This window comes from Eurosta solidaginis, chromosome 4, assembly GCF_040869045.1.
Source record: "Eurosta solidaginis isolate ZX-2024a chromosome 4, ASM4086904v1, whole genome shotgun sequence".
NCBI classification, from domain to species: domain Eukaryota; kingdom Metazoa; phylum Arthropoda; class Insecta; order Diptera; family Tephritidae; genus Eurosta; species Eurosta solidaginis.
The window spans coordinates 277,533,814-277,555,501 of NC_090322.1; the positions used below are offsets into that span (position 1 = coordinate 277,533,814).

The window sequence follows — 21,688 nt, forward strand, 5'->3', positions numbered from 1 at the left end:
TATAATCCCTTAAAATTTTTCATTACAGCCAAATGTTGTATGAGGGAGGCTCTGCTGTTGATGCCGCAATTGCCACACTTCTTTGTGAAGGTGTAATATTGCCACACAATATGGGTATTGGTGGTGGTTTTGTTGGTGTAATCTACACCAAAAGTTCTGGTAAAATTGAGTCGATTATAGCACGTGAAACGGCACCATCTGCAGCTAGAAAGGACATGTTTGTCAAAAAAGCAAGAATTCAAGGTAAGTTAATTCCAATTTTTAAAAATAAAGTTGCGAATGCTCTGGGTTTTCAATCTTTTTAGTTATGTGGTTCTTAGCGAGGTATGTTTCGAAAGAGGAACAAAATATGTACATATATGCATACAACTCATTTACTTAGGGCCACTTGCAGAACGGCAAGACATTTTTTAACTCACTGTTACCTTCCCATAAAGGATTTCACTCACACATTCTTGACAATTTATAATTAACTCTAAAACCCTACAAGTGAGCCTTAATATACTTGTGGCAGCCGTTCTCCTCTGCTTCCGTAGACAGGTTCAGATAAAAAATACTTTCCTAGCGCCCTTGTTGTATGCACTAACTCTATGCTGTTAACACTAACTTTATACGTGACACGTCTTACGGCAGAGATGGAATGAAGTTTTTCATATAGATGCGTTTAACCCAATCTTATGCATTATTTTTCCCACTCGTTGATAACTTTTCTAACTATTTGGCAATTAAAAACGGCAATATAACAAATTAATACAACACAAAATATATTAGCAAGTATTTTTGATGTATAGGGATTATGTTTTTAACAGTGCTTCGCGAAGTTTTTTATGTGAATGGGTAATGTGAAATAAACTTCAATTGCCAAGTCTGAAGTTCCTTCATATTTAAGCATTCTTACTATACAAGAAATATACTTGCTAACATATTTTGTGTCCTATTCATTTTATAAGTTGAAGTTTTTAACGGTGAAAAATTTTCTTCTTCTTATACTTAGCTTTGCAACAAAATTTGGAAGATGATTACTTTTTCAAGTCAGATGGCGCTAGTGTCGCTCGATCTGCCGTTCTCCATAAAGATACATGCAATCTACTCATTTTGCATAAGATTGTGTTACGAAAAAAAGAAAGAATGGAAAAATAATGGTGTATTATTGTTCTATGTATTTAGTGTATTTAGTGGCCACTGCAGTGTTTGAATGTCAACCACTGGACAAACTGTAGTCATCTTCCATTCGCATTCAGTAAGTTTCAGTCACTGTGAATCAATATATGTATATGGATGCAAATTATAATCTATAGCGAAAAAATTAGAGGTATTAGGAAGCAGATTTAAGTTGAAAATAGTTGGCTGGGTATACTGAAGATTCCATTCTCTCACTTTGAATGAAGGTGTTCCCATGTAAGAAAATCGAGCCTAAATTTTGAATCATATATGGGTTTTGGCAACTTTGCAAACTTTATTACCTAAATTCAACAACTTTCACTCCACGTCTCTGTTTCCTAATTTTATTGGATTTAAATTTTAAACTTAATTGAACATAACAAACAGATTAAATATTTTAAAAATATAAACTTATAAACAGTTCCGATTTACTAAGAAAACCTTACAGTTGAAATTAATTGCTGAAAATTTAAAGTTAAAGACTCTTTTTAGAAACATTATGTTATACATATAAGATGTTATGCCACGTTTTCTTACACAGATGTGATAGCTCAGCAGGTAGAGCAAGCTACTGCATTCCGGGGCACAAGTGTACCTCTCTAGTTTAAACCGAAACCCAGCTCTGTGCGCTTATTTTCAGGAGGACAGGTATGATCTGAATTTTAAAACAAATAAGGTTTGATCATATTTGTAGTACAAAATAGTTTCAAATTTACGTTCAAGCTTTGAACCGTGGAGGAAGCTTAAGTCGTTCGTAAAACAATTATACAATATTTTTTCATTGAAAGTTCCTCGATTGCTTCCCGGCGTTTTTTTCTAAATATTTTTAAATTTAATGAAAGGTTTAATCAATAATTTTTGTTTCCTTTTGTTTTCGTAAAAAGGTCCTCTATATGGTGGTGTACCTGGCGAAATATTAGGATATTGGGAAATGCATCAGAAATACGGACGCTTACCTTGGAAAGTACTTTTTCAGCCAACCATAAAATTGTGCAAAGAAGGCCATTGGATTTCGAAATACCTCGCTGCTGCCATTATGGGTAACGTAAATGTCTTTCGCAATGAACCATCATTGGGCGAAATATTTCTCAAAGAAGATGGCAATCCTTATGAAGAAAACGATTACATCAAACGCCCGCAATTGGGTAGAACCTTAGAAAAAATTGCAGAAAATGGTCCTGCAGAACTTTACGGCGGTGGAGAGACCGCAAAAATGTTTGTTGAAGACATTCGAGAAATGGGTGGAATTATTACTGTCGAAGATTTAAAAAATTTCAAGTTAGTATTTGCGCTGCATAGATACATGGTTGAAAGCTTGAGCCCAAATCTGAAACTTTAATAATTTGAATCTTAAATAAAATTTGGCCACATATATGGCCAATCAATTTTATTCAGATTATTATTATATATATCTTTTAAGAGGGTCCGCAGAACTTGGCTTCAATTTTACACCAGAAAAATCTTCACTTTTATCTTTTTACGGTCCAATTGTTTACGGTCATATTGTTTAGGTTTCGAACAGAAGGTCTTTGGATCAGTCTACATACTCAGCTATTACATCTGTAAAACAAAATATAACGCCTTTCGTAAATACAAAAAAAAAACTTGTGAAAAAGAATCTGGCTAACAATATTTGTAGTAGTAAAGTCAAGTCGTTTGCTTCTAAATTTTTAGCAGTAATTTTGATCTTTTTTTACCCCCGAAGTATGTACATTAGACCGGGTAGCAAAAAAAAATTGTAAAAGTCGTTGATTCTTGGTGATCCTTCGAAATACAGTCGAAATGGTTTTTTGGTTGTAAATTGTTTCTTTGACATGTGATTATTATATACGTCATTATTTTGGTCTTGGAAAGCTGCATTTTTGCTCTTGATGTCGTTTGAGCTGTGAAGTCGTTTTCACATGAAATTTTACCGCCACTAAAATATCCTTTAAATTTTTTCATCGAAAGTACTTCAAAATTCATTACATTGTTGCTTTTGAACCAATTCACTAAGTTAATAAACAAAGAAGTAACAGCACTTTTAATTTCATTTCCATTCTGGTTTCTTCTTAAGAGTAAGCCAGCAGCATTCATAGAAGTAGTCATGTTTTCAAATATACATATTTGCTGGATGCGCCAAAAAAATCATACTTCTAATAATACTCTGATAAAATTTTCCAGATTTCCTGAGTCATTCTCAGAACATTGAATGATGTTTTTGTGTTGTGAGCGAGTTTTCAAGAGCTCTCACTGAAGAGAAACGCATAGGTCATACTTTGGCAAAACTAGGGAGCCGCGAACAGTGCAAAGGACTTGAGTCGCGTCAGGATCTATCCCAACAATTTTATTCTTTGAAATTCTGTTAGCTGACCTAATCACGTGAAAACGACTTCACAGCTCAAAAGGACATTAAGAGCAAATATGGAGACCAAAATAATGACTTATCAATTTTAAAATCGGATGTCAAACAACCAACTTTCAACAAAAAACCATTTTCGTTGTATTTTGAAGGATCAAACAAAATTAACAGCTACCGAAATCCTTTTAACATAAGCTTCAAACTTAGGGGCGGACTTTTAGATCTTTTTTTTATATGGGGACGAGCCGGGTTGTTGTTGCGTTAACAGTGCTTCGCCCCATTAACAAATTGTCATCAAAGTCCTCTAACGAGAGTCCAAGGAAACTGGCAGTTTCAACAGGGGCGGACCATAGGGAGATTGGTGTTAGAGGCGTAGGTTACACATTACTATTGAACAGATGGTTGGTGTCTTGTGGGGACACATCACATGTAGGACATACATTGCGTATGTCGGGGTTGATTCTGAGCAAGTAAGAGTTTAACCTGTTACAGTATCCAGAAAAAAGTTGGGCCAGGGTGACTCGTGTCTCCCTTGGTAGTGTGCTTTCTTCTTCTGCGAAATTCACCGTGCGCGTCCTGACAAAAGCTGTGTGGATTTTGCTTAGGGCCTCCTTATGCTTGTCTGGAGCAAATGACTTTGAACACGGTCTAATGTACTTATGTAAAAGTTTATATTTTTGAATTTTAAATGTTTTGGTTTTTTTCTTCAGTAAAGTTTAAAATATAAAACAAATAAAATTTAAAAATGCAATAATAGAATATGAGCTTAATTTAATTAATGGTTTAAAATTTAGATTACGATTTTTAACCGTTTGCATTAGGGCGGTTCCCATAAATCTAATTAGTGATTGCTTTGGTTAAAGTTTAGAATAAAATATTTTACCGAATGCATTAGGGTGGTCTTAATAAATTAAATTAATTATATTTTCCAGTCTCACTCCTTCATATGATAATACCAAGTACAAAGATATCACATATACATTTTTGTCTCAATTTGGTAGAGATTTCTTTATGAAAACTCGAAAAATTAAAATTTGATTATTTACCTTCTAATGTCAATTCCAAAATCGGTAATACTACAGTAAGTGATATCATATGCATACATATAATTTTCGGTCCTGATCGGATCAGATTAAGTGGTGTCTAACAGAGGTAAACTTCATATTTTAATATATCGACTGCTGAGTGGAATATGTATCACCCTATATCGGCTGTCGTTTCGAAAACGCCTTATCTCAAACAACTTTTAGAAAATGATAAAGCTATTTCAGAATTTTTTTTTTTAAAACACTATCGTAGGATGTAGGTTATAATTAAAAATTCTTTTTAACAACGTAATTTGATTATATTTTATTTTGATCTTTTAACTTTCTGTTTTACAAATTTCTTTTCATAATGAAAATTTTTGATAATTGAAAAATCAATATTGAAAGTTAAAATATTGATAAAAAATTTTAAAATTACAAAGTTCAAAGTAACTGAAACACAAATTTAAATAAAAATAATAAGAACCCTACATTACTCCCCCTTCAAGAAAATGTATCATTAAACAAATTGAACGTAACTCTCTCGTCTGTTGTTTCAATTATTGCAGGTTTTAATCTATCAATAGGAATAGTTTTAATATTATTATCTATTTCAAGTTTAAAACATTTTTGGTCTTTTCTCACAATTTTGTAAGGTCCTTCATATGGTTTTTGTAATGAATGTTTATTAATGACTCGAACAAATGCAAATTTACAAGTTTGAAGATCTTTTGGAACGTAAATTCCAGTATCAGAAACTTTATGATGACTTAAATTTGATCTAACATTTCGAAAATGTTCACATAAATTACTTAAAATTTAAATTGATGAGAAATTTTTAGCTGATGGCACAACAAGTTCCCCTGTAAAACGTAAATTCTGACCGAAAACCATTTCCGCCGGTGTAGCCGAAATATCTAGATCGCAAACCAAGTAATATGACAGGTAACTCATCATACCAATTATTTGTGTTCTCTCTAGCTACTATAGTAGTCTTTAATTGTCCATGAAACCTTTCAACCATACCAATTTTTGTGAGGGTGATATGCGGATGTTGTAATTTGGTGACTACCAAGTAATTTAGTTAACTCTGAAAACAATTTCGATGTAAATTGGCTACCTTGATCAGTTGTTATCTTTAACGGAACTACAAACCGAGAAACATATTCTCTAAAAAACTTATGTGCAATTGTAGTTGCTGAAATATCTTTTAATGCATATGCCTCGGGCCAACGGGTAAATCTTTCAATAATCATTAAAATATAGCGATGCCCTTTTGAAATAGGTAATGGTCCAACTATATCTAAATATATGTGTTCAAATCTATTCTTGGGAATTTGAATTTTGACAACAGGGGATTTTGTATGACGATAAACTTTAGACTTTTGACAATTAAAACACTCTTTTGACCAAATATTAATATCCTTATTCATATTAGGCCAATAATATTTTTTAACTATGAGCCGTCGTGTAGCTCTTGTACCCGGATGTGCTATTCTACGTAAAAGTCAAATACTGTTTTCGCAAATTACTCGGTACAAATGGTCTAGGAGTTTCTCCTGAAATTTCACACCAAATATTAAAATTTAAAATGGGAATACTAATTAGTTTTAAATTTAGATATTGAGAATCGGATACAAGTTGATTTAAGTCATCATCTTTTTATACTCAGTTGAGCAGAGCTCACAGAGTATATTAAGTTTGATTGGATAACGGTTGGTATCGAGATAGATATAGACTTCCACATATCAAAATCATCAGGATCGAAAAAAAATTTGATTGAGCCATGTCCGTCCGCCCGTTAACACGATAACTTGAGTAAATTTTGAGGTATCTTGATGAAATTTGGTATGTAGGTTCCTGAGCACTCATCTCAGATCGCTATTTAAAAAGAACGATATCGGACTATTACCACGCCGACTTTTTCGATATCGAAAATTTCGAAAAACCGAAAAAGTGCAATAATTCATTACCAAAGACAGATAAAGCGATGAAACTTGGTAGGTGAGTTGAACTTATGACGGAGAATAGAAAATAAGTAAAATTTTGGACAATGGGCGTGGCACCGCCCACTTTTAAAAGAAGGTAATTTAAAAGATTTCCAAGCTGTAATTTAACAGTCGTTGAAGATATCATGATGAAATTTGGCAGGAACGTTACTCCTATTACTATATTTACGCCTAATAAAAATTAGCAAAATCGGAGAAGGACCACGCCCACTTTAAAAAATTTTTTTTTTTTAAAGTAAAATTTTAACAAAAAATTTAATTTCTTTACAGTATATAAGTAAATTATGTCAACATTCAACTCTAGTAATGATATGGTGCAACAAAATACAAAAAATAAAGAAAATTTCAAAATGGGCGTGTCTCCGCCCTTTTTCATTTAGTTTGTCTAGGATACTTTTAATGCCATAAGTCGAACAAAAATTTCCCAATCCTTTTGAAATTTGGTAGGGGCATAGATTTTATGACGCTAACTGTTTTCTGTGAAAATGGGCGAAATCAGTTGAAGCCACGCCCAGTTTTTATACACAGTCTTCCGTCTGTCCTTCCGCATGGCCGTTAACACGATAACTTGAGCAAAAATCGACATATCTTTACTGAACTTAGTTCACGTACTTATCTGAACTCACTTTATCTTGGTATAAAAAATGAACGAAATCCGACTATGACCACGCCCACTTTTTCGATATCGAAAATTACGAAAAATGAAAAAAATGCCATAATTCTATACCAAATACGAAAAAAGGGATGAAACATGGTAATTGGATTGGTTTATTGACGCGAAATATAACTTTAGAAAAAACTTTGTAAAATGGTTGTGACACCTACCATATTAAGTAGAAGAAAATGAAAAAGTTCTGCAGGGCGAAATAAAACACCCTTGATATCTTGGCAGGTATTACATATATAAATAAATTAGCGGTATCCAACAGATGATGTTCTGGGTCACCCTGGTCCATATTTTGGTCGATATCTGGAAAACGACTTCACATATACAACTACCGACATCTCGAAAAGGCGACCACCTATACAACTACCACCACTCCCTTTTAAAACCTTCATTAATACCTTTAATTTGATACCCATATCGTACAAACACATTCTAGAGTCACACCTGGTCCACCTTTATGGCGCTATTTCGAAACGGCGTCCACTTATAGAACTAAGGCTCACTCCCTTTTAAAATACTCATTAACACCTTTCGTTTGATACCCATATTGTACAAACGTATTCTAGAGTCACCCCTGGTCCACCTGTATGGCGATATCTCGAAAAGGCGACCACCTATACAACTACCACCACTCCCTTTTAAAACCCTCATTAATACCTTTAATTTGATACCCATATCGTACAAACACATTCTAGAGTCACCCCTGGTCCACCTTTATGGCGATATTTCGAAACGGCGTCCACCAATAGAACTAAGGCCCACTCCCTTTTAAAATACTCATCAACACCTTTCATTTGATACCCATATTGTACAAACGCATTCTAGAGTCACCCCTGGTCTACCTTTATGGCGATATCTCGAAAAGGCGACCACCTATAGAAATAAGCCCCACGCCCTTTTAAAACCCTCATTAATACCTTTAATTTGATACCCATATCGTACAAACACATTCTGGAGTCACCCCTAGTCCACCTTTATGGCGATATTTCGAAACGGCGTCCACTTATAGAACTAAGGCCCACTCCCTTTTAAAATACCCATTAACACCTTTCGTTTGATACCCATATTGTACAAACGTATTGTAGAGTCACCCCTGGTCCACCTGTATGGCGATATCTCGAAAAGGCGACCACCTATACAACTACCACCACTCCCTTTTAAAAACCTCATTAATACCTTTAATTTGATACCCATATCGTACAAACACATTCTAGAGTCACCCCTGGTCCACCTTTATTGCGATATTTCGAAACGGCGTCCACCAATAGAACTAAGGCCCACTCCCTTTTAAAATACTCATCAACACCTTTCATTTGATACCCATATTGTACAAACGCATTCTAGAGTCACCCCTGGTCTACCTTTATGGCGATATCTCGAAAAGGCGACCACCTATAGAAATAAGACCCACGCCCTTTTAAAATACTCATTAACACCTTTCATTTGATACCCATATCGTACAAACACATTCTAGAGTCACCCCTGGTCCACCTTTATGACGATATCTCGAAAAGGCGTCCACCTATAGAAATAAGCCCCACGCCCTTTTAAAACCCTCATTAATACCTTTAATTTGATACCCATATCGTACAAACACATTCTAGAGTCACCCCTGGTCCACCTGTATGGCGATATTTCGAAACGGCGTCCACCAATAGAACTAAGGATCACTCCCTTTTAAAATACTCATTAACACCTTTCTTTTGATACCCATATTGTACAAACAAATTCTAGGGTCACCCCTGGTCCACCTTTATGGAGATATCTCGAAACGGCGTCCACCTATGGAACTAAGGATTATTCCCTTTTAAAATACTCATTAACACCTTTCATTTGATACCCATATTGTACAAACAAATTCTAGGGTCACCCCTGGTCCACCTTTATGGCGATATCTCGAAACGGCGTCCACCTATTGAAATAAGCCCCACGCCCTTTTAAAATACTCATTAACAACTTTCATTTGATACCCATATCGTGCAAACAAATTCTAGAGTCAACCCTGATCCACCTTTATGGCGATATCCCTAAATGGCGTTCACCTATAGAACTATGGCCCATTCCTTCATAAAATACTCTTTAATGCCTTTCATTTGATACACATGTCATACAAACACATTCCAGGGTTTCCCTCGGTTCATTTTCCTACATGTTTATTTTCCCGTATGTTGTCACCATAGCTCTCAACTGAGTATGTAATGTTCGGTTACACCCGAACTTAACCTTCCTTACTTGTTGTTGTTCAGTTTGTAAAATTTTAAAATTCAGTTCTGTATTATATATTGCATTAACCTCAAAAGCTCTAGATAGCGTATCTGCTACAACATTGGATTCTTCTTTAATGTATTGTATGTCATCAGTAAATTGTGCAATAAATTCCAAGTGTCTCGTTTGTCTAGGGCTTCGTTCTGTTTTTGAATTTAAAGCAGTAGTCAAAGGTTTATGGTCCGTATAAACTGTAAATTTTCGTCCTTCCAAAAGATATCTAAAATGTTTTATGTTTAAGTAAATCGCCAATAACTCCCTATCAAAAGCACTATATTTAATTTCAGTTGTAGAAAGTTTTTTAGAAAAGAATGCAATGGGCTCAATTTTATTATTGTAATTTTGTTGTATAACGCCCCCAATCGCTGTGTTAGATGCATCTACTGTTAAAGATAATTTAGCATTTTTGCTAAAATGATTTAACAATATCGTAGATGCAAATTTATCTTTAATGCATTCAAACGCATCATTCGAATTCTCGTCCCATACCAAAGTTTTGTCACGTTTCTTACTTACATTGTTAATTAGATCATACATTTTGTTTGTAAATTCTGCTAGTTTTGGAATGTATCTGTGATAATAATTTACCATACCAATAAATTTGAGTGCCTGCTTAACTTATTTTGCACGTTCGAAATTGCGAATAGCTGATATCTTTTCATCGGAAGGTCGAATACCTGTTCCAGAAATGTTATGTCCTAAAAAATCTATATTTGTTACCCCAAAAGTACATTTACTTTGTTTAATGTTTAAACCGTACTCTGTAAGGCGTTGAAAAAGGATACGTAAATCTTAAATCTTCGTCTTTACTTGCAATAAGTAAGTCGTCGATGTAAGTATATACAAAATCTAAGTCACCTACTACCTCATTTATGAATCTTTGAAAGGTTTGTGCAGAATTTCTAAGTCCGAAAGGTATTCTCATGAATTCAAACATACCGAAAGGAGTTGTAATAGCAGTTTTATAAATATCTTCTTCAGCCATAGGAATTTGGTGATATGCCCTAACTAGATCTAATTTTGAAAATATATTTTTATTATGAAGGTTCATATTAAAATCCTGAATGTGAGGTAAGGCGTAACGATCGGGAACAGTTACAATATTCAATCTTCTAAAATCACCACATGGACGCCAATCATTCAACTCTTTTTTAGGTACAAGTTGAAGTGGCGATGCTACTGAAGAATTTGAAGGCCGACAAATGCCTGTTTTAACTAAGAAATCAAACTCCGTTTTCGCGACTTTGTATTTTACCGGATCTAAGTGCCTGGGCTTAGAAAATGGAAGACTGCCTTCTGTTACAAGTCGATGTACTGTTGTATGTTTAACAGGTTTAGTATAATCTTGCTCTGAAATAAGTGACGGAAACTCTTTTAATAATTTTGTAAATTTATTGTCAACCACAAATAATTTAGGTAATGGAATATCACAAAAGAAGGATACTGTATTAACTGAGAGATTGGTTAATGGATCTACTAAACGTTTAGTTTAATGTCTATAAGAAGACCATATTTACAAAGAAAATCAGGGCCAGTTATTGGCTTGGCTATATCCGCAATCAAAAATGTAAAGGGAAGTTCACGTCTTAAACCCAAATTTACGTTTAAAAACCTTTTCCCGTAAGTGGCAATTGTTGAGCCATTAGCTGCAGTGAGAATTGTGTCTGAACGTTTCGTATGAGGAAATTTAGACGCGAGTAATACCGAAATTTCTGCTCCACTATCAATTAAAAAGTTTTGTTTTTTTTCTTTATCAAAAATAAATAAGCGACTCGTCGAAAATTCTAAATTTCCGTTGTTCGTCGCTGCAACAACGGAAGAATTTAGTTTGTTGAATATTTGTTTTTGTTATACGAACAAGGTTGTTCACACTTCCTGGCATTACTTCCAAATTTGTAGTGGAATCTGCACAACCAATTTTGATTATTTCGTGAATTCGATCTATGCCTAAATGTATTCCTAAATTTGTTTCTTGAACTGGACTGGAATCTTGGTTGATTTCTAAAAATTTGTTTTGTGACTTCAGGTAACTCTAAATATAGTTTCTGGAAATTTTCACAAATCAAAGAGATCGTTTTAACCAAGTTTTCAGCAACAGAATTTTGTGCTTTTGTATCCGAAAAATTATTAAACGAAAATACTTCATTTTTGTTTATCACTTCCCAAATATTATCTGCTAATTTTGTTAATTCGGTAATATTATTAGAGCTCGAACTAGCCAAAATCATACTCAAATTTTTAGGAAGTTTACGCATCCAAATTTTCTTTAAAATATTTTCACTAAAATTTGACCCGGCTAATATAATTAATGAACGATAAAATTATGAGGGCTTGCGATCACCCATCTCAGAATCTTTTAAAATTTTATCAAGTTTCGAAATTTCGCTAAGTGAGTGTCTACCTGTCAACACTTTTTTAAGTTCAGTAAATTTGTTATTAATAGGAGGATTTGGGATAAAATCCAAAATAGTTATTATCACTTCCTGCGGAAGTGCTGTAATGATGTGTTCATATTTAGTGTTTTCTTGTGTAATGTTTTTAGTACTAAATTGTGTTTCGGCATGAATAAACCTTGCTTCCGGAAAATTAGTCCAAAATTGTGGACGTTTTACTGAAACTGACAAAATTTCATTTTGAGTAACATTTGCATATGGATTTGTAATTTGTTGTTGAGAAGTGTCATTTGGTAAATCTATCGAAGAGTCATTTAAATTGTTAGTAAATGTAGATGTTTGTGTATTATGTTGTGGTGAACGAAACATATTGATTTAAATGAAAAGAGAGTTCACTAACAAATAAAAAGTAAAATAAACTAGTAATTCTATAAATAGAGAGTTTACAATAATAATAATAATATATCTATATATTAGTATACATACATAAACACATATTAAATAATATAACTATTCACCAAAATACTTGATGTGAGTATTCAGTTTGTTGCTGTTAATGCAATGGCTTTGATGTTTTAGCTGCTCAATCAGTGAACTCAAAGATAACAGCTGTGTTTATGCAATGGCTTTGTTGAGATACAGTGTTTTAGATGTGCGCACGATCCGAGGACCTAACATCGACTCGGACCATTATCTCGTTGCAGCCAAAATACGCACCCGCCTCAACGCGGCTAAAACCAAGGAACAAAACACACAAGGAAAGCTAGACGTCGGAAAGCTTCAATCACAAGAGACTGCCAATGATTTCGCAACTCGACTGTCACACCTGCTCTCTAAGAGCACAACTCATCCTGAAGGAATACAGGAGCAGTGGGAGCATATCTCCAAAGCACTTCGTACTGCCGCCGAGGAAAAAATTGGTTACCGGCGGCCACGAAAAAACAACTGGTACGATGAAGAATGCCGCGTTGCAACCGAAAGAAAAGACGCTTCCTACAGGGCTACGTTAAAAGCGAGCGCGACAAGAGGAGTGTGTGAACGCTATCGTGAGTTGAAAAGGGAAGCGAGACGCTTTTTCAGGAAGAAAAAAGCAGAAGCAGAAAGGCGTGAGTGTGAGGAGCTTGAGCTGCTAACCACCAGGAATAAAACTCGAAAATTTTTCCAAAAAATGCGGCGACAGACGGAAGGTTTTAAGACCGGGGCAAACTCCTGTAGGAACGAAAACGGCGATTTTGTAACTGATGTCCAGAGAGTGCTTAGATTATGGAGGGAATACTTCTCTGTTCTCCTAAATGGAGGCAGCAATTCACCGCGCAGAGATGAAGAACCCGATCCCGCAATCGATGATGTTCCCCCGCCCGATTATGACGAAGTTAGAATAGCAATAACCAGATTGAAAAACAACAAGGCCGTGGGCCTTGATGGATTGCCTGCGGAGCTATTCAAGTACGGTGGCGAGGAGTTGGTAAGGCGCATGCAGCAACTTCTTAGCAAAATATAGGCGGACGAGTGCATGCCCGACAGTTGGAATCTAAGTGTTCTTTGCCCAGTCTACAAGAAAAGGGATACTGCAAAATGCACCAACTATCGCGGAATCAGCCTTCTTAATATCGCATATAAGGTCCTTTCAAGTATATTGTGCGAAAGATTGAAGCCTACCGTGAACCGGCTGATTGGACCTTATCAGTGCGGCTTCAGACCTGATAAATCTACCATCGACCAGATTTTCACAATACACCAAATCTTGGAAAAACCCGTGAAAAGAGAATCGACACACATCACCTCTTCGTTTACTTTAAAGCCGCCTTCGACAGCACGAAAAGGAGCTGCTATATGCCGCTATGTCCGAATTTGGTTTCCCCGCAAAACTTATACGGCTGTGCAAAATGACGTTGAGCAACACCATCAGCTCAGTCAGAATTGGGAAGGACCTCTCCGTGCCGTTCGAAACTAAACGAGGTTTCAGACAGGGTAACCCCCTATCGTGCGATTTCTTTAATTTGATGCTGGAGAAAATTATACTAGCTGCAGAACTTAACCGCACTGGAACAATATACTATAAAAGCGTGCACTTACTGGCATATGCTGATGACATTGATATCATCGGCCTAAACACCCGCGCTGTTAGTTCTGCTTACTCAAAACTGGAAAAAGAAGCGGTAAAATGGGTTTGATGGTGAATGAGGACAAAACGAAGTACCTGCTGTCATCGAGCAAAGAGTCAGCGCATACGCGCCTTGGCAACCATGCTACTGTTGGCAGCCATAATTTCGAAATAGTAAAAGACTTCGTTTATTTGGGAATCAGCATCAACACTAGCAACAACATCAGCACTGAAATCCAGCGAAGAAGCAATCTTGCCAATAAATGCTACTCTGGACTAGGTAGGCAATTGAAAAGTAAAGTCCTCTCTCGACGAACGAAAATCATACTCTACAAGTCGCTTATCGTACCCGTCCTGCTATATGGAGCAGAAGCATGGACCATGACAACAGCAGATGAAGCGGCTTTGGGAGTGTTCGAGAGAAAAGTTCTTCGAAAGATTTATGGACCTCTACGCGTTGGCGATGGCGAGTACCGAAGAAGATTTAATGATGAGCTGTACGAGCTATACGCAGACATCAACATAGTCCAGCGAATTGAAACGCAGCGGCTGCGCTGGCTAGGCCATGTTATGCGAATGAAAGATGATGCTCCGGCCAAGAAAGTGTTCTATCGGAACCCGCCTATGGAAGCAGCGGTAGAGGCCGACCCCCACTCCGTTGGAAGGACCAGGTGGAAAACGATTTAAACTCCCTTGGCGTGAAAAATTGGCGCCGGTTGGCGGAGCGAAGGAGCGACTGGCGCGACTTGTTGGACGGCCATAACCGTTTAGACGGTTAAGCGCCAATTAAGTAAGTAAGTAAGTAAGTTTGTTGAGATTGAGTCTCTGAAGCATTTGCATTTGACAAATGTGGATATAAATAAGATTATCTATATGCTGCGTCAGATTTCTCGTGAGTATGATGTTGTTGTGCACCTTTATTATATTCACTGGTTTTTACTGCTGACGTTGTACTTAAATTTTTATCTGCGAGTTTGATTTAGCGCGCAGCACTTAATAATCGTTGACTTGAACGCGCGTTCGATGTTAGCGACTTATTGTATGAAAAGCTATTCACAGTTGGTTATTTTTTGTTTATAATGCTTTATTTTGCTTTGCATTGTACTGCGTTTACTACAGCTTTTTTACTTTTGTTGATGACTTTTATTGCAATTGGTAGATGGATATAAGATGATTCCAATTGAGCTTAATGAATGTGGCATAAATGAAAATACATATCCAGAACAATTTTGATCAATAAGCTTGAATGCAATCATGAAAAACTGATACTGCTGCTCCTTGTCTCTATTAAACTGTATTATCTACTAACTATTTTAATCAAATAAATAGCGCAGACGCATCACGAATAAATGAATACGCTAATTGCAGTTTAATAATAAATGAAGTCTTCTTGTAAAAACACAGGTTTTAAATAACAGCCAACAGCAAAAGTTGATCGATGCTATTCCATATTGATAATTCAATAGAACACTATTCAAATAATTATTAACTTCAACCACAAAGACGAAAAATTGATACTGCTGACAAATTCCAAGACAATAAACACCGACTTGAGGGCTTCCACAACAACAGTAGGAATGCAGTTTTTGTAGTTGTTGATAATATTGATTTATAATGTTATTATAGATATTGTTAAAATATGTTTTTTTTTTTTAATGCTGTTTATATTTTGCACAACACTATTCAATATTTGCTTTTAAAAAATGTTCTTTTGCCTGATTTTAGGCGCACTAATTAATTGCATTAATTTGTTCTAGCACAATTTTAGGTGTATAGGCGGGATCGCCAGTTGTAGATTATAATTAAAAATTCTTTTTTTTAAGAACGTATTTTGATTATATTTTATTTTGATCTTTTAACTTTTTGTTTCACAAATTTCCTTTCATAATGAAAATTTTTGATAATTGAAAAATCAATATTGAAAATTAAAATATTGATAAAACATTCTAAAATTACAAAGTTCAAAGTTACTTAAACACAAATTTAAATAAAAATAATAAGAACCCTACATAGGATTTGTTTTAAAATGCACTATCTCAGAATTCGATTCAAAACTCCCCAACTGAGCATAAATTCAATACATTCAAAAGTGAGATAGGGTGTTTATGAAAAAAGTTCTAAGATCTCTGAAATAGCACATTTTTGAAATATATTTTGAGATAGGGTGTTTGCGAACTAGCAGCCGAGGGAGGATAATATTCAAATCAGCGGTAAATATTTTGTCCTCCTAGCGTAATCTGAACATGAACCCCTGGACGACATCCCTTAACCGTCACCAAACGGGAACAAAATATATATTTGATATTTTTGACCTGTGTATTACCGTTTGAGGGGCTGAGCCTGGAAAGAAAAAATAGTTTACTTGATTAGTAAGGTCTACGCTAGTGTACATATATATTACATTTGCAGAGTTCATTGGGAGGATTCTAAACACATAACAGCAAATGTTGCCGATGCGTATACCCTTTATTCAACCCCTCTGCCAACCAGTGGAGCTCTACTGGCTTTTATGTTAAACGTTGTAGCTGATTTATATACTAATAATACTGATATATATTGGCAACGTGTAATTGAAACATTCAAGCATGCGTACGGTATGCGTACTAATTTGGGTGATATGGAGAATGAACCCGATTTCAAACGGACAATAGAGGAGACTTTTAACAAATTAATTAACAAAGATTTTGCAGCAAATGTACGAACATCAGTTTATGATGATCAAACTTTCTATGATTATGCATTTTATGGAGCTAATTTTAGTTCGGTAGAAGATCATGGCACAGCTCATGTATCGGTACTGGCTGCGGATGGAGATGCAGTATCAATTACCAGCACAATAAATACGTAGTAAGTTCTAAAACAAATTAAATCTATTTGTACTATAAAACATGGAGTGCCCTTTGTTAAAAATAAAAAAATAAATAAATGAAAGGCACGATAACCTCGCGACGTTGCTTTGGCCGGGGGGTGAACCCAGGATCCTCGGTGTGGTAGACGGAGCACGCAACCATCACACCATGAAAACATTTTTTATTTAAATATAGGATAATTTGGGAAAAATCGAAACAACGTGACGGCTGTTTCTATTATACCTGGTAAGTCTCTTCAAAGCCTTTTCTCCCGGCATAGCGATTTGAACACATTCAGCCAAAGCTATGTCTTTGTTGTTGTGCAAATTTTCCAATTGTCTTCCTTGCATATATTTATTCTTTGGGCTGTCATACTTTGTATGTTATCTTGGACCAAGGATACGTTTTGTTGTTGGCGGTTCATTTTAAGAGCTGGTTTGGGATTCAAGGGGCTGATAAGCGCAATACAAAGCTTTATAGCTTCAAAGCTTCCGCAACCAAATTGTCAACCTTACCTACGCGAGGGAAATCCTGTTACAAATATGAATGTATCATTAACATATTTAGCAGGCGAGGCTCTAGCCAAACCTCCTCATGTAACTACGGCGGTGGGTGTGCAAGATAGCCTAGAAGGTTTAATATGGTCATATTAATCGTTCCCGAGATGGTCGAGCTAGTACCTTAATGGTGCTTTGTTACCGGAACGTACCGGATCTGTATCCGGCAAAGAACCATTAACATCGATAGCACTCACCAAAACCCCAACCCGGGGAGTGTCTTTATCGTTAATACAACAACAACAACTGGTTTGCCATGTCCTATTTATAAATATAAAACGAATTAACAAATGGTGTCTATATACTCACATTTCTAAATATATGCCCAGACCAATTTAAAACTAAATATAACTCGATAACTATTAAAATACCCAATAAGCATATTTTTAAATATATTTTATTTAGACTAATATTGTAAATTGCAACTCTTATTGAGATCGTTTAATATACAAATAAACAATCACTCAATTGGTGCTAAATTGAGTTTGTTTTAAAAAATACAATAAGATTTTAAGGCAGATTACAGCTATTCGTTGATTGAGAAATATTTTCTTTGTATAAAGGAAAAATGATTTGTTTCATTTTTATCAAATTTAATTACTTTAAAAATAATACTAAAAAAGCATATTTTACAGTTTTGGCTCGAAAGTTCGATCACGTCGCACTGGTATTATTCTAAATGACGAAATGGACGATTTCTCCACCCCAGGTCTTGTAAATACGTTTGGTATACCCGCCTCTCCAGCTAATTATATACATCCCGGAAAAAGGCCAATGTCGTCCATGGCTCCAGCAATTATACTTGATCGTGATGGCAATGTTCGAATGTTAAGTGGCGCAGCTGGTGGTAGCAGAATTACGACTGCAGTAGCAACGGTATTTAAGATCATACATATTTTGAAGCTAGATGGTATATGGTCATTAACCTATTGCTAGCTTTTTGCTTTTAAATCCAGGTAGCTTTGTCTGGTTGTAGACCAGGCTACTATTTATTTTCTTAAAAACAAATCTATCAGTTTTTCTAGTACGAATACTTACTTGATTGCGTATAAATATTTTAATATTCAACAGTGCTGCTGAACTTCGTGGAGTTTTAGGTCAGGCCAAGGTTCACTCACAAGTTTATACATAATTTAAATTTTTTTTGAAAAACAGCTTTTTACATATATGTAACACTCCCATATTGCTAATACAAAATGCTCGCAATGTGTTTGGAATTCGAAATTAAAACAAGACGGCATATAACATTTTTGTGATAGGAGCAGCATAAATGTGACAAGAAAAAATTTAAATTTAGGTACATTCGATTATAGAATATTGTAACGAATTTACTGCAAATCCTCTTATTTGCCCTTCTGCTAAGTTCGAATCACTAAACTGTTGAATAAATAACTCCAATACTTAATAATGCAAAATGGCCTTTATTAAAGTACTTCACAATAAATAACTCTACTATTTTGAAATAATACTGCTATTACTCGCTAGATAGCGTCTTAATCGAAACTGATTATAGCGCCCCTACCGCTGGTGCTTTTATACTCTGTGATTTCCTCGTGGAATCTTCTAGGCGCTTCCAGAATTTAAGATATCTGCATGTGTTTGTGCATCTCTTCTCTGCTGCGTGTACGTACATATGTGTAGACATAATGTTTTATTCGTTTATGTAGATACAAGTGACTGTCTGCTTTATTGTTGTTGTGACTTCATTTACTTAGCATCACACTAGGGATGTGAGTATCACTTAGTGTCACTCATATTCGTCACAATATAATAAAAAAAACAAAAACATTTAAACAGCAATACATCGGCATTCTGATGTTTGGGAATTTATCTAGCCTTTTGTAGCAGGAGTATTATATATATGGCTTTTTATAAGATTCTCCCAAAAATATTTTCGACTGATACCTTCTAAAATGTAATGGAAAAGATATAACCCGACAGCAGCTGTTAATAACACAGTGTTTCCTCAAAAATTGAATTTCGAGTCGAATCTTTACGCAGTAAATTCAATTCAGGTTGCTCGTACAAGTTGCAAGTACATGAGACATTTTCAAGAGATACCCTGCAAAAATCGTTGGACCATGTGGTCCACTGGAGTACTTACCATTCTACTCCACTGTAATGCAGCGATAGACCAACTCATGTTTCTACACGAACATGTTGTAAGCCGATCATTGCTCGTTTTTAACGATTGTAATCACTACAAGATGTTTATTGGACTGTGGGTACTCCATGGATTACTCTGACGTAATGCGGAGCTGGAGTATATGGTCCGGTCCTAGGACATCGCAATGTTAATTGGACCATATTTTTTGTATGAATTGTGGTTAATTTTGGAGCACTCGCTTGGTCCATAGCGAGTACTCCATACATGCATGCATGGAGTTCTCGCGATTTTTGCAGGGTAATTGCTGCAGCAAATTTTTATAAAACTTTTTTTTCGTTTTGTGTGTTTGTGTCACAAATTTCATGCAATTAGTCCTGCCCCCAAATTCCAACGATCGCTAACGCTAAACCTCCATTGCCAAAAATATCTAAAACAGTAACAAGTGCGCCTAAGTCATATGTAAAAGTATAGGAGTTAGGTTGTTACTCTTTGTATTCATATTGTTACGAATGTTAGCAACACTAAGGGGTACTGCCATCTCTATGCCGATGCTAAGCAGTGACGTGAATGCACATCAATAATTTAATCATTTTGTCTACACCTATCTACGTACACGCAGCGGAGAAGAGATGCACAAACACATGCAGATATCTTATCTGAGATGCTCCTAAAGGTATGCAATTATAATTGTGGAAGTGTCGCTCATACATACAAGCGCATGGGGTATGAGAGAAGCTATAGAAATTATACATCTGTTGTAGGTGAGAAATTTATAACTAACTAGTAAGTTCTGGAATTAGAAAAGCCTAGAAATATGCAACGAGGAGGTCGGACAGTATAAAAAGGCGACAATATTATAGGCAAGAATCAGTTTCATTTAAGCTATCAGTCAGTTTGGTTATTAAGCAAGCTATTGGTTGCAAAGTATAAGTGTTATTGTGAAGTACTTTAATAAAGGCCATTTTTCCATTATTCAATATTGGAGCTATTTATTCAGTTTAGCGATACGAACGTTAGCTGAAGATTGCAAATAAGGAGAATTACAGTAAATTCTTTACAATATGCTACTAAATGCTGTATAATTTTCTGCGCACTTGTTACCGTTTTAGATATTTTAGAGCCAAATATTTCGATAAATACGGAGAAGAGAACACGAAAAAAGGTTTTAGCAAATGTTAATTAAACAGCTCCAAGTCATTTGAAGACAAGTTTTGGCCGCTCTATCTGATTTTTTTTGGAAAAATAAAATATAAAAATTTCAATTAGGCCGCCTTTTTCATATTTATTGATGCAAAAATTTTAATTTTAGAAAACTTAAAATTACTATAACGTAATCGTTAAGCGTTGAGACTGCGACTACGATTACAATAATCGTAATTTAAACTTTTTCAAAATTACGCTTACTGCAATCATAATCGCGTTTCGTTCGATTATGATGACTGTAATCGTAATTTTAAATAAAATAATTAATAAAAAAATTGAAGTTAAACGGTTTTATTGAAAAGAATACTTACATGAAGTAATAATAATACTAAAAGCTAGAAAATAATTAGGTAGGTCCTAGGTACTAGTCATCACACTCCTCATCAATCTAGGGCGTTGATCAGACTATTAAAAAAAAACGTTAGACGCGTGAAATTTCTATTGATAGTCATAAGTAAGACCAACTGAACCTTAATCAGGTTATGCTACGCCTGACAATTTGAGAAATTTCACGCTCCCAACGCTTTTATTTAATTATCTGATCAACGCCCTAGATTGATGAGGAGTGTGATGACTAGCACCTAGGACATACCTAATTATTTTCTAGCTTTTAGTATTATTATTACTTCATGTAAGTATTCTTTTCAATAAAACCGTTTAACTTCAATTTTATTTATTTTTTTTTTTTTCATTAATTGCCTATTATTTCTCATTCTATTTAGTTCATTTCGTGACTCATTATTACAAGGACTCTTTCCTGACAATTTGTTACAATCTAAGTCCTCAACACATAATCCCTCCAAGGACCTTACTCAACTCGGCGCAACGTATGCTTGTCCCTCCTCGAGCTCCATAGTATTTTGATGTCACTTCTACCGGACTGTATGTAATATGTGTTCCAAATATGATCCTAATCAGACCACAAATACGATTTTTTTGCATATCTCTATCCTTATGCCATCTAGCGGCGACTTTTCATAGGTCGCTTTCTATACATGTATGTATTA

General features: G+C 35.3%; 1 protein-coding gene across 3 annotated transcripts in view; it reads left to right on the forward strand.

Annotated features, from left to right (window-relative positions):
• The window catches only part of LOC137247500 (scoloptoxin SSD14-like), a 45,285-nt gene that overhangs the window by 20,756 nt on the left and 2,841 nt on the right, over positions 1-21,688 (forward strand). For all 3 annotated transcript variants that reach the window (XM_067778456.1, XM_067778454.1, XM_067778455.1), the window contains 4 exons: positions 29-243; positions 2,046-2,439; positions 16,375-16,812; positions 18,007-18,247. In XM_067778456.1, the coding sequence (XP_067634557.1) occupies positions 33-243; positions 2,046-2,439; positions 16,375-16,812; positions 18,007-18,247 (1,284 nt within the window). In that variant the 5' untranslated portion in view covers positions 29-32. The remainder of the gene's footprint in view (positions 1-28; positions 244-2,045; positions 2,440-16,374; positions 16,813-18,006; positions 18,248-21,688) is intronic.